At 33.2% G+C, this 15348-nt stretch overlaps 1 protein-coding gene and 1 long non-coding RNA gene across 3 annotated transcripts in view; one reads left to right on the top strand and one right to left on the bottom strand.

Annotated features, from left to right (window-relative positions):
* Positions 1 to 15348, bottom strand: part of LOC127710157 (uncharacterized) — a 460084-nt gene that overhangs the window by 26050 nt on the left and 418686 nt on the right. The window lies entirely within an intron of this gene.
* Positions 8857 to 15348, top strand: part of LOC127709794 (uncharacterized) — an 86384-nt gene continuing 79892 nt past the window's right edge. For both annotated transcript variants that reach the window (XM_052215438.1, XM_052215443.1), the window contains exon 1: positions 8857 to 8946. In XM_052215438.1, the coding sequence (XP_052071398.1) occupies positions 8872 to 8946 (75 nt within the window). In that variant the 5' untranslated portion in view covers positions 8857 to 8871. The remainder of the gene's footprint in view (positions 8947 to 15348) is intronic.

Genomic DNA, 15348 nt, shown 5'->3' on the forward strand with positions numbered 1-15348 from the left:
AAAAAAAGAAAAAAAAACAGAAAAAAAAAAAAAATCCCCCCCCAAATTTTTTGAACCCCCTTATGATTCATCACCCCCAAACTCAATCCCAGCCTTCCCTTTGTGGTATGGTACCTTGCAGTATAATTTCAGAGAGATCCATACACTTGAACACAAGTTATTGTCTGGAAACTAGAAAAATGCTTATTTTTGGCCCATTTTTGGCCCCCAATTCCTAAACGTTTCGGGCAATTACCCCCAAACTCAATTCCAGCTTTCCCTTTGTGATATGGAACCTTGTATTACAATTTCAGAAATATCCAAACACTAACACACAAGTTATTGTCATGAAACTAAAAAAATGCTTGTTTTTGACCGCTTTTTTGGCCCCTAATTCCTAAAATTTTGAGGCAATTACCCCCAAAATCAATTACAGCCTTTCCTTTGTGATATGGAACCTTGTGGTACAATGTCAGAGAGATCCATACACTTACACACAAGTTATTGTCTGGAAGTTACAAAATGCTTATTTTTGGCCCCTTTTTGGCCCCTAATTCCTTAACTGTTAGTACCATAACCCCCAAAATCAATCCCAACCTTCCTTTCGTGGTATTGAACCTTATGGTAAAATTTCATGGAGATCCATTCACTTAAACTAAAGTTAGAGTGCGAAAACCAATGTGTCTTCGGACGACGCCGGACGACGCCAGACGACGACGACGACGACGACGACGACGACGACGACGCCGGACGACGACGACGCCAACGTCATACCAATATACGACCAAAAAATTTTTAATTTTTGCGGTCGTATAAAAAGTGTGAGACTTTCCCCATATCCCTTTCCTATTAATTGATAACATTATAACCACACAATAAAATTTGGCTTATAAATTGAATATATTACTGACGCAGTCAATAATAATTTTGGTTTGTGACCTAAGGACGCGTAACTATGGTAACGGCATGCATGATGTCACCAATATTTACTCTGATTGGACGAAATTACGGAATTGAAGAAAAACCAACAAAATAAGATATATGGTACAATAAAAGGAAAACATTACGGACATAAAATCAAACTTAAAAATGAAATTATCCAGATAAATTAATAAATTCAACCAAAGCAGATGTCATTAAACCACTGTTAAATTATTTGGATTTGTAGGCTTAGCCTTAAATGCATGAGCAAGTTAATATCACTGACAGGTTCATTAGATCTACTGTTGAAGCTAATGCTGGCCAATTAGGCTATTAATAGCTCGAGTGCTATGAATATATCTCATCGACTTTGTGTACTTGCAAATGCAGTCTTAGACTAAATCTTCCAAGACGTAATAATAATCTCAAAGAGTACAAAATATCATACTTGAAATAAAGAATGTCAAAATACATATATCGCAAATTTAATTACTTGTCAAAAGATCATCTATTGGCGTCCGTCAGTCCCCGATATACACACCGAAATAGGTTGTATCGCTAATTGTTAAAGTTGTGCTTAACATATACTTATGATTGACATTTCTTCGTGGTTCTTAACTGTTTCAGTATAAAAATAAGTATGATTGCCAATGAGACAACTATCCACCAAAATTCAAATAAAGTGGTTGTAAGCAGTTATAGGCAATCGTACAGCCTTCAACAATGAGAAAAACCCATACCGTATAGTCGGCTATAGAATGCCCCGACATGAAAAATATGAAACAATTCAATTGAGAAAACTAACAAGTTATTATTCATTACAGATTGTTACCTAATAATATATTATGTTTATGTCTATTTCACAGCCAGGTTCTTCTTTATCTCTGAAAAAATACCTAAATATACATTTAGTTAAGTTCCAGTATATGTAATACTCAACTTTAATAATCATCAGTCATTAGCCGTCAAACTGTGTGTTTTTTAACTATGATAAAAAAAAAACGGATATAGATTCGTGGTTTGTTTTAAACTCTATGCTCACATCTGAATGCGTCAGATATCTTTGTTCAAAGATAGTACTTGTTTAAACAGACGTCTTGAAGATTAAGGATCAACTGTAATTGTGTAAACAACTTCACCTTCTATAAGTACTTTAAGTGTGTGTTTAAAGTGTTTAAGGAACAACACTATTTATGAATACCCTTCTTTTCCTGTTAAAACTATTCCTGTATCCTAAAGATGTGTACATTCAACACATGTTTAATAATAGAAAGGTATCTCCGAAGCCAAAGTGTATTAACAGATATAAGAAGATGTGGTATGAGTGCCAATGAGACAACTCTATTCAAGTACACTATATTTGCGTTTCCGACACTTGATATAAAATGTCACAATACTTATCCTCTTTATATGAAATACGTTTTGTAGGGAAATTGTTTTAGATTACTAGTATGCATAAAGTTATGTATTTAATATATTAAAAGTACAATTGAAAATTATAGATAATTACACATAATACCGGTATTCCACATCAGTTTTGTGGCATTCCTTATCTCAAATCGTGACTGCTGTGTCATAATCTCTTTATCAAACACTCCTAACACAAAATGCATACGCAATTATTTTTAAAGTAGCCTTCTTACATACTTTAATAATATACCATTTCAGCTTGAAATGACATGAACCGTTTATTTGAAATTCTGTACTTCATCAAACTTACGCCCCTTTTATAAAAGGATGAAGAAACTATCGTTCCGTTTAGTAACATATTGTGTAAATATTATAATTTAAATGTGTGTGAAATACATCTGTATGACATCAACCCAACAACGCAAAATAAGTCAAAAACATTCCTTATTTTATGTATTGTGATGTGTTGGTAACTTTTTTATATAGTATGTACATATCTTTGTTAGTTCGAAACTCTAAAGATTGACTGTAGTATAGAAATATGGTCTATATGACTGCTACTTTCCGGCAGTAAAACCAATGCAAAAGATTGGTTTCCGTTTGGCTCTGCGGAATGTATAAATATGCAGTAACTTCCGGTCAGAGTGGGGATGTTACATCCGATACCTTTTGTAGGAAAAATTCCATACTGTACATTTCAGAAGGACTCTTTCATAGCTCCGTGGTTGGACTGTTGCATATGAAATAAATGTCCAACCAACATTATCTTCTTACAGCAATTCATCTCTGGTGACCTACTTTGCAGATGGCGCCTTTGGTAGTTCATTTTTATAAATCTATCTTGGACTCGGGCTATTCAGAAATTCGCGTATTGTATAGAACATGACAAAAACCCAGTCTTTACATTTAGATATCTTTTTCGTTTTTAAAGAGATGTATGGTATATGTCAATGAGACAACAACCCAACAACAATAATTTTTTGTAACTTATTTGTTTTAATTTTTCCAATATAACCATGCTTCATATAATTATATTGTTCATATTGCTTGTCTCCTCCTGAAAAATATGCTTGAAAACCTGAGGAATGTGACAGCTTTTTTACTAAAATAGATTGAAATTGTTACTTTGAAATGTATTGTGTTGTCTTAAATACCAGTTAAGACTAATTCTGTCTCTTTTTGGGATTTGTGCGTCAAGAAAAGTTAAATATATGTGTAGATTTAAGTAAAAGGTGATTAGAGCAAGTTAGATAGGCTGAATATTTGCTTGATTTCCCAATTTATTCCGTTAAAGATAACAAAACTGTCACACCCTATATAGGAACAGACAAGCAACAGTCTACAAAAAACAACATAGAAAACTAGTTACTGAGCAACACAAACCCAACCAAAATCGGGGGTTATCTCAGGTGCTTCGGTCACTATCAAGGAAATATAAAGATTACGATAGGAAACGCAGGCTCTTGAATACCTTTGGATAACACATTTCGCAATTGTTGTGTTGTTGTTATGGTGTTGTGGAGTTTAGACTTGAAGTCCCGCAATACGTGTTTGTGATTGTATATTTTAGTGACAAGTGGTTTAAGACATAAAGACACAAACTTAAGAGGATAACAACCTATGCAATCTAAACTATAATCTTTTAGATTTACCAACTTCTGCAAATTCGTATCTTCAGTAATATTGGCGATACAAGTTTTACGTGTTCACAACACCACAGCGGGGGGTCGTGTAGTTTCGGAGGTAAAGGGTATTTAGTTATACAGATATCTTTTAAATGATTTGTACAAAAATACCGTAAACAGTAAATATTTTTATAAGAAAACCTTACAATTGGCTCTGATGAAATGATTAATCAGAAATAACTACGTAAATGCTCTAAGTAATTTGATGTTCCTTCCATACCAATCTGAAGTTATTTCAAATCTGTATCATACATTTAATTAATAAAACAAACTAATCATCTTAAGCAAATAAAAGAGTAAAATTTATTATTATTTTGGAACGGTTCAAATCGTCAAGTCAAAGTTGTATGTAACATATGTATAATCTAAACAGAAATTAATACATAATTCAAAATGAACAAAGATATTTGACACAGGTTTTCTGAAGGTTAAGTTATTGATTCAAACTAGCATGTTCAACAATGCAAAGTCATCTGGAACATAAATGTATTACCAACCATGAAAAGCAGTATTTGGGATTGTGACACATTGTTTAATTTTATGTTGTTTTTCATGCTTCTCTTTTTTCTTGTGAGTATAAATAAAAATCCATCAAAGTCAACGCCAGTGATCGTTCTGATAATTTGCCACTGAACGTATTGTATTTTACGCCAACCTCTTAACAGAAAAAATATTTATAAGGCTTAGAATTGTCATATTAACCTTTTTTAATACTTATATAGTATTTGTATTGGGCATTGCATAACATCATGTCTTCCTATATTGATTATAACGTTGCTATCTGAAATCTTAAATTACAGCCATCAATATTAGAGTAAAATAGAAATAATTTTCAAAAGCGTACTTCACTACATGTATAAGTATATAACAGAATATATTCATATATATAAAATGTTTAGATATCAGTTAACGATCTTTCTTAAGAGGGCATTGGATCGTTATGAAAAATGCTACTGTTCACAGTACATGAATTCTACTTACGATTAAAAAGTGTACAATTCAACACCAATATAAAAAAAGAGGAAACGGTTAATACAAGTATCAATAAATATTTCGGATAACAAATATCCTCTATCAGTATGACGTAAAATAAATCATATCAATCTATTTTGATTTTACTAAAACAATCTTGAACTCAGTACAAATTACAAACCGAATCACGCTTGTATAATGCTAAAATTTCAATGTTCACGCAAGTAAAGTATTAACAACAGAGACGGCGTATGAATGCATCCAAAATGAATATTAATGTGCGATTTGAACTTGTATAATTCTAAAATTTCTGACGCAGGCTAAGTAATTTCAACAGGAAATTTGTAGAAATGCATCCAAAATGAATAGCACTGTGCAATTAAAAATAGAGAGGCGAAAGATACCAAAGGGACATTCAAACTCATAATTCGAAAATAAACTGACAACGCCATGTCAAATAAAAGAAAAAGACCAAAAAACAATATACAAAACCCAACATAGAAAACTTAAGACTGAGCAACACGAACCCCACCAAAAACCGGGAGTGATCTCAGATGATTAAGAAGGGTAAGCAAATCTTGCTTCACATATGGTACCCGTCGTGTTGTTCATGTAAGTGCAAACCCGGTGATAAGTTTAATTCGGTAGGTCACATTCGGGAACATATCCGTCGTCATTTGTGAAACAGATATTCAGTAACGGTCAACCAACTCGTGATGGCGTCCGTAACATTTACGAAGATACGGAGAGATGATTTTAACTACACCACTTGGAACTCTAGGTTTAATAGCTTTTTTGTGAGCAGTAACCCTCTATCAAGTAAATCATGATAAAGAACGCAAGCCCAGGAATATCGTATCAACTGGGTGATATATACTCCATATGCAGGCGCTGCTGGAATGTTGCTACATAGAAATGGAAAGTTCACAATTAGGAAGCTGAAACCATCTCTTTTGTCGTAAAGTTCTGCTCTCAACCGACCCTCATTTTCAATTTCTAGATGCAAGTCAAAATATGAGGCATACTAAAATGTGTCTGTTGTATCCTTTATATCAAGTTTGATGTGATTGATGCGTTCAATATAGTCACCAAACTTGTATAATTCTTAAATTTCAAAGTTGACGCAGGTTAAGCATTTACAACAGAGACTGCGTAGATATGCACCCAAAATGAATAGTACTGCGCTATTTGAACTACACCTTTTTATTGATCCCCGGGGATTTGGTACCAACGTTTTCAATTTTCTTTCCGGAGTGATTCACTACTCCCTATAACAAGCAATGTTGTGGTCAATGATAGTAATTGTCAGTCGATTGAAATCTGCCTTACTGTGGCCAAGGGATCTCAAATGTCAACTGAGAGAAAGGTCCGATTTACATACATAGTCACTACGATGTCCATAAACATATTGTTTACCACATTCACACTGTAGAAGATACACAGTATTCATATTCTTGCAAGCTACACTGCAAAATGTGGTGTATTTCGTTCCAGTGTAGTGATTGTTAAAAGTCTTGGTATTCGGTATTTCAGTTAGTCAGAAATCTTTTGTTCCTACAACCCTAGCTTCAAAGATCCCGCTGACGAAAAGTCCGGTTTAGATGATAAATCAGCTCTCACCAGAAAGTCTTTAAGACTTTTTGGGGAAGGGGGCCTACGGCAAATCAGTACAGATGGCTAAGGCTGGATTTTGGATAGTTTAGATGTGTTCGAGCTTTTGATTTTGCCATTTGATAAGGGACTTTCCGTTTTGAATTTTCCTTGGAGATCGGTATTTTTGCTATTTTACTTTTAAGGATGTTTTTTTACTTCTTTCCAATTTTCGCGGATAAGGTGAGATAATTTTTCAAATATTTCATAAGTGAATTTGATTGAGGAATGGAATTCGTATGCATGTTGAATGAGCACATTAAGTTCTTTTTCAGTATTATCCCATTTTATGTCAATATTGTCGATGAATCGGAACCAAGAGATGTGGATAAAGAGAAGTATTGATAATTTGCAGTTTCAATTTCCCATAAAATATTGGCATAGGACGAGGCTATTTTGTTCCCATTGCTGTTTCATTAACCTGGTGATAGTATAAGATTAAGAAGATGTGGTATGATTGCCAATGAGACAACTCTCCACAAGAGACCAAATGCTACAGACACTAACAACTATAGGTCACCGTACGGCCTTCAACAATGAGTAAAACCCATACCGCAAAGTCATCTATAATAGGCCCCGAAATGACAAATGTATAACAATTCAAACGAGAAAACTAACGGCCTGATTTATGTACAAAATAATGAACGAAAAACAAATATGATATACAGCAACAAACGCCAACCACTGAATTACAAGCTCCTGACTTTGGACAGGCACACATAGAATGTGGCGGGTGTAAACTAGTTTGAAGACGCCAACACTCCCCATAACCTGGGACAGTGGTGTAACAGTACAACATAAGAACAAACTATAAAAATCAGTTGAAAAGGGCTTAATTCATCAGATCGATACAAAGCAGAAATACATCTAACAAAAACAGAGTGGACGTGACAGGGTACTTATACTATGACTATTGAACAGCGGTATACTGCTGTTGCCTTTCTTTATACATCCCCAAAACAAAAAGACATTAAGTACAGATCTGGGAGTACACGCAGTAACTGACAGCTAGTTCAAAGCCAATAACAACTAATAAAAGTTAAAAAATCATGCATCTAAAACTAAAATATCAATCAGTACAAATCCAACGTCCAATGGATTTAGTGTAAAGACGTCATTAACAGTCACAATTGAAGATTAACAACTTATTGCATTTCAATACCAAAGTTAGAAGCCTGTGTTGACTTTTTTGTTGAATTTAGAAGTTGGGTCAGAGTTTAATTGATATAAAATCGTTCATTAGAAAGTTGACATGCTGCCTCCTGAATATAATCACATTGTCCATGACGACCACAGTGCTATTCGTTTTGGATGCGTATCTTCGCGGTCCCTGTTGTAATTAACCTTTAAAATAGAATTATACAAGTTCAAATCGCACAGCGCTATTTGGATGCATATCTACGACTTCTCAGTTGTAAATACTTAACCTGCGTCAACTTTGGAATTGTAGAATTAAAGAAGTTCAAATAGCACATTGCTATTAATTTTTTAAACATATCTACGCAGACTCTAGACTTTGAAATTTTAGAATTATACAAGCGTGCTTTGAACTTGTATTATGTTCAAGATTGTTTTAGTAAAATCATAATAGATTGGGTTCATCTAACATCAAACTGATGAAAGATATCTGTTATCCGAAATATTTAAGGATAATTGTATTGACTGTTTCCTTATTTCATAATGGTGTTGTTTTGTACATTTTGTAGGCGTATACATATTAAAACCTCTTAAAATATTCTGATTCAGCCTATACATTATTTAAAAACGAATTAACTAACAATTTTGTAATAACCTTTCAAATAAATAGTTTATAATGTGTTCAATAAACCACAAACATAAAATAAATAAACATATAATATGACTTTAGTGTTCATTCAAATGGTTAAAATCGACTTTAATCGTTTATCAAAAATTCAAAGTTAAAACCAATGTTCCATGATGTAAACTTAAGGTTAGATTACTTATACAATTCTTCTACTGTTTTAAATATTACCAGAAGGTCCTGAAATTTCATTATATTATCTTTATTGTTGGTAAAAAAAATATTACAAATCATGTAAACTTGCCTACCAAATATAACAATGAAAAAAAATCTTAGAAAAAACAATTTTTACTTAATATAAACAATAACATCAATAAATAATCCACATCCTAATCGATTGTATTATATCTGATCGCTCAATGACAATGATCCCCATGTGATTTTTAGATCAGACGAATGTTCTTATGTTAATAATAGAATTCTACAATTTTTATGGAAAAATCATTGTTTCGAAAATTTATTTTGAACAAGAAATGGATATTTCTGAAAGCAAATCATACCAAAAAGGTAAGTGTGTTATATAAAATAACCTAAATCACACCAAAACGACATCTTATTCATAACTGTTATATTCATTAACAGCATCGACATCATTATAATAACACAAGTGAAAATGCGAAAATTATTTGGTCACTCTTTTAACAAAGCCTCAGTCAATATCGATGACATTTGTCTTCTTATGTATCAATTGAAAATGACTAGAGTTCTCTTTGTCCTCAAGAGATTCATCAAATAGATTAAAATCTTATTAACAATGCTCAAGTTTTTTTTCTTTTTCTCTTTGGTTCTCTTTGCTTTTGTTCTGTCGTTTTAGTTCTTCCACGATCTCATTGTCTAGCTTTTATCATTTTACGATCATTTACTCTTAACCAATTACAATAACGTATGCCTGACATAATCTTAGGGAGTGCAAGTTTAAGGAAGCTGGGATTACAACATTTATGAACTTGCCAAACGCTTACCTCTTGTAGTTTATGATATTGGAACTGTGTTAAGTCCTATATTTGTTTTATTTGAAAATCTGTGTCTCGAATAACTAAGCATCTGTTCCATTTGTCATAAGCACAATCCAGTCATCCTTTCATCTTTTATGACGTATTACCGAATGCGACTTAACACCAATTACCTGCCATCAGAACATATCGGGGGTAACTAATTAAATGGGTACTTCCTGAATACCTGAATTTTACCAACAGTTTTTGAGAAAGATTTGAGGTAGTTTTTCTTTATTTTTCTTTTGTTCTTGGCTTTTTCCTATCTTATTTTTTTTATATTTTTTCTATATCTATGATGTTATCTTTATTTTGTCCTAAACAGTTCTATACTTTCACATTTGGTCACGTTCTAGGGTAAGAGAACTTATATTTTGCGATAGTTTACGACTTTGGTAGCAGCTTACAGGGTCAGATAAGTGACATTTACCGACCCGCTATTGTATGAATCACCGACGATGACTTACAGAATTGTAACGCGACAGGTGTTACTAATGAAGCAAGTAGTGTGAATCTATGGCTATTCCGGCTGAGCACTTGAGTTTACAAATGATTTCAATAGGGTTGCTAAATCATTGTTTTCTGTATAGGTTTTTAGATTATTGATGTACGTCTCTTCTTTTATTTCCCTTCTGGTCATTATTGTGTTTGTCCTCCTGGACTTATAACTTTGATAGCATCACTTGACTTATGTTTTGAACCTGGACTTCGGATATTTGCTGTAACGTCGATTCATATTTTCTTTATTTGAATTCAATTTTGAACTAAATTATCGCTACCTTTTTGGCAATTGTTAAAAGCGTTTCTTTCAAATACATCTCTATGTTTGTAAATTTTGCATTTCTTTAATATGTCTTTTAAGTTGTCTTACTTTCGAAGTAACATCAAGGTTTTACCTCTGAATTTTTCATATGAAAGACATTAAAGACCTTTGACCGATGACAATTCTTAATACATTGTTCTTTTTTTTAATGAAGTCGATTTAAGAAGAAAAGGCATTTCAGGAACCGTTTCGACTCCAAAACGGAAACTGTCACATAGATGATCATTGAATACCTCCTACTGTCCTGCAGTTTCATCCAAGTCAAGTCTAATAATCGATAAAGAGAATATTCTTATAACTATTTGTAAGACTTTGTTATCTATGACGAACAAATGTCCTTTGAAAGTACAACAAAGATGGCCTGAAAATTATGCTACCTCGTGAATAAAGCATATTTTGAACAGATTTTTAAGTAATTATTTCTCAATTGTAAAAGTTTACCCTCGTTTTAAAAGTCGTTGTACCAAGTATATGCTACAGTGAGTGTGTACTCTAAAGAGGAAACGCGTAAACCACAGACGGATTTTTTTCCTTGTAATAATAAGCACTTTGTACCTGCCGTATTGTTAATTCAAACAGTATTTTGATAGACACGATATAAGTGCTCCCAAAAGTTTAGGTTACTCGCCGTAAGAATACAATGCACCTATGTATTATGAACGTAAACAAGATAACTTTCATGTTTTACTTCTTATGACAATTTTCAAGTTAATTCTCTTCATCAGAAAACGTTACCAATTCAACAGGACAAAAAATGCCACAAATTGGTATATAAACCGTTCATTAAGAACGCATTTATAAAAATTATTTCTCGATGAAAAAGTTCAATAATTCATTCAAAGAGAATTAGAATAATGCAACAGTACATTTACTTGTTATCTTATTATCCCTCGCTTATCAGAAGCGATACTTTTATCTACAAAGCCGGTTCTAATGAACTTGTGTTTTGTCGTCTTTTTGTGATTTTTTTTTTCCCATGATGTTGGGTTTTTTTTTCTATTTTTTTGTTTTTGACTGTAATTTTTTTTATATTAGGACACAACCAACATGTGGTTTGTCAATCTAAATTTTTCTGTGTAATGTTTTTTTTTATTTTTCACTTCTTTTATTTATTATCAATACAACTATTATTATTGACTCCTTGGTTTTTATCTTCTTCTCTTTATTCGTGAATAATCACAAATAGCAGAATTTTTCAAATAAAATTGATTTTCTTATGCGTCCAAAATTACAAAATTAAAAACGTCTTTCTTGATCGAAAAAAAAAAATTAAATCTGCCATGGCAGTTATGAACAAAAAAAAACACATAAAAGCCTGATCAAACGAATTTCATTAAAACGAGAGAGAAAAAACGTCACAAAAGAATATAAGAACAGTTACACATTTGATAAACATACCAGTAATAATAACTCTGTAATAGTTATACACCGAGGGATAGGTGTGTCTGGATAAGAAACCCCGTCGGCCGGAGGCCGGAGGGGTTTCTTATCAAGACACGCCGTATCCCGAGGTGTATAACTAACTTACACCCCATTCTAAACCCTATATTTGTTAACATTGATTATTAAATGAAAAAAAATGAAATAAACGATAGCATATTTATTGATAATATCAAACCATGATTTATAAGAATTTTTTTTATTACATGAAACCCCACTAGTAACCTTTCTTTGATTATCTTCGTTCAAACTTTGACAAGTGAGTATATTTTACAAATGTCAAAGTTGTTTTACATATTCCCGTTAAATCCATGTGCTAATATGGATCAGCAGGTCAAGGTTGACTGTTTCGTGTATTCTTCTTACTAACAAAAAATACATCATGCTCCTTGTATTCAGTTGTCAAGATGGACGGGTATAAGACAGACGACATTTTGTGGCAAGCGTTGAATTTGGTAGAAGAGACTAAAGATGAAGACAATATTATAACCCAAAGTACTTACCTGTATCAGTTTAATAAAGGTAATCATAACTTTATTTTATATCTTTAATACGGTTTTATAGAACAAAAGCTCCTCCCCCTCTTCTCGGGGAAAAAAACCCCAATCATATTCGGACATACTAAGGGATAGGTGTGTCTGCATTAGAAACCCGACTACCAGACACGCTCAACACACAAAGATACAGATTTAATATTTAGGAACTCCCTTTTTGGGGGCAATCAAGGGCTGATCCAGCCAGGGGTTCCCAACTCAAGAGAAAAAAGGGGGGGGGGGTCCAACCATTCAAATTGCATTGATCATTTAAATAAAAGTCGGGTCCAACCCGCGGAACCTCCACCCCCTGATCGGCCACTGGGTAACTGAGGGGGAGGGGGTCCGGGAGTTAGAATCCCCGTTTTTCAATGCTTTAGAAATTAGAATAGAGACATATGACTGGGATAAAAAAAATATACCTTCAAGCAAAGGAGTATTTAAAGGATAATTTTGTATTCAAAATAGAAGCTTAATTTTTTTTTCGCTATTGGAATTTCCTAAAATGTGTTTTTTTTTTAATATCTTGAAACAATTTGTTGTGCACACTATTAGTAATTTCTTATATTTATGCTATTTAAAAAAATAATCAATTTCTATTGTTACGAATAACAATGGACTTTGTTTGTGGGATGTAGAAGCAGGGGTTTCCAGAAACCCCGCTCGTCACACCCTGTAGTCAAAATCCATTGTTATTCGTAACAATAGATCTATTCAATTTACACTTGTTTCAGAAATAGAAACTATGAAGTATAACAATAGAACTGGGGTGTAACTCCTGATAACTACACACCAAAGACAATCGGAGTACATTTCCGTTAGGTTTGTACTCTTTATTGAGAAAAGACCTTCCCTACAATACATAATTTACTACCGGTATACAACAATACCATTTTAATTTTCCTTATATTGGACTCAAACGAAGTTCACTTTGCAACAGGGGTTTCTATTAACTCTTGACGGGAAAGTACATGATGACAAAGACCTGTATATTATATACCAAATGCACATAAAAACCAAGCATTATGATAGAGCTAAATCATTTCTATCAGAATTATTGCTGGTCGATGTTTAATGTGATCATAATTTTTAGCTCATATACACTTCCAAACACAAGTTAAATGCAGACAAATTTCCCATTAGTATTGACTGGTGTATTATATTAGTATGATCGATAGTGAGTTCGGACTTATCAAACACCAGCAATCATCATTTCACTGCATTCGGTTCTTTTATCACATTAACACACTCATGAGGGATATCTGTAGTGACAATATAATGTAGAAATATACTTAGTAAGTACAGATTTTTCTAGGATAAACGTGATGTCAAATATCGATTTCATCAATAAAACATATCATCAAAGTACAAATGCGATGCAAACCGTACGTTTATCGCATTTACATATTTTCGAAAAGTTATAACTTTATAAAGATAATATTCCATATATAATAATAGAATAATTACTCAATTGTTTAGCTACAATCTATAATCACTTTGTTATTGTCCCATTTCTCTCTCTCTCTCAACATTCTGTATATTGAACGTAAAAGGATATTTAGGTTTGCATCATGCATTTCTATCTATTTGTAAACATCAATGCAATTAAAAGAGGGGCGAAAGATTCCAGAGGGACATTCAAACTCATGTCGAAATTAACGGCATTTCGGCGTTAAAATAAGAAAAATTAAAGCTGTTTAATAGGTTTTTTTCCATAGGAAGAATAATATTCTCGTAAAGTTATAACTTTATAAAGATAATAATCGATATACAATAATAGAATGATTGCTCATTTTTCTCTAATTTTATTGCTAATAAAACACACAGACGAATTCTGTAGTCTGGATAATTTGTTAGTGCAGCAAATCTCTTATAAAGCTGGTTTATACGTTGCAAGATGTATGGAAAACCTTGCTTATGAAAATAAGAAGATGTTGTACCTTAGCCGTATTTGGCACAACTTTTCGGAACTTTTGGTCCTCAATGCTCTTCAACTTTGTACTTGTTTTGGCTTTCGGGCTTTTTTGATCTGAGCGTCACTGATGGGTCTTATGTAGACGAAACGCGCGTCTAGCTTCTTAAATTATAAGCCTGGTACCTTTTGATAGCTATTATTTGTGTGTGTCTCTGTCCTGTATGTTCTCCCATTTATTTGTATTGTAGTCCTGTCATGTAATCTTGTCATTTTAATGTTATGTTTAACATAGCCATAAAAGCGGGAGGATTGGCTAGCCACAAAACCAGGTTCAACCCACCATTTTTTTCTTAAAATGTCCTGTACAAAGTCAGGAAAATGGCCATTGTTATATTATAGTTCGTTTCTGTGTCTGTTGCATTTTAGTGTTGAGTTTCTGTTGTGGGTTTGTTTTCCTCTTATATTTGATGTGTTTCCCTCAGTTTTAGTTTGTAACCCGGATTTGTTTTTTTCTCAATCGATTTATGAATTTCGAATAGCGGTATACTACTGTTGCCATTATTTGTATAATTGCCAATGAGACAACTCTCCACCACAGACCAAATGATATACCGTACGGCCTTCAACAATGAGCAAAACCCATATTGCAAAGTAAGCTATAAAAGGCCCCGAAATGACAATGTAAAACAATTCAAACGAGAAAACTAACGGCCTGACTTATGTAAAAAAAAACAATGAACGAAATACAAATATGATATACAGCAACAAACGCCAACCACTGAATTATAGGCTCCTGACTTGGGACAGGCACATACAGAATGTGGCGGGGTTAAACATGTTGGCGGGCGCACCCCCCCTTTTTTAACCTAGGACAGGGGTGTAACAATACAACATATGAACAAACTATAAAAATTAGATGAAAAGGCTTAACTCATCACACCGATACAAAGCAGAAAATCAAGTAACAAAAACACAGACCAGACGTGGCAGGGTGAAATTGTTAATAACACTTTATACATTTTATGCGTTGGAATTGCTTTTCTGGATTACCTCCATCAAGAGGCTCAAAGCCACATAATTGGTTTTATTCTGGTCTAGAACCAATAAATAATCAAAATGTTCCCTAATAAAGTCATAAAATTCTGTTCAGTTGAATAACATTGGTATGATCATATTCATAAATTAACTGTTTACAAAACTGAATTG

This window comes from Mytilus californianus, unplaced genomic scaffold (genome assembly GCF_021869535.1).
Source record: "Mytilus californianus isolate M0D057914Y unplaced genomic scaffold, xbMytCali1.0.p SCAF_1, whole genome shotgun sequence".
Lineage (NCBI taxonomy): Eukaryota > Metazoa > Mollusca > Bivalvia > Mytilida > Mytilidae > Mytilus > Mytilus californianus.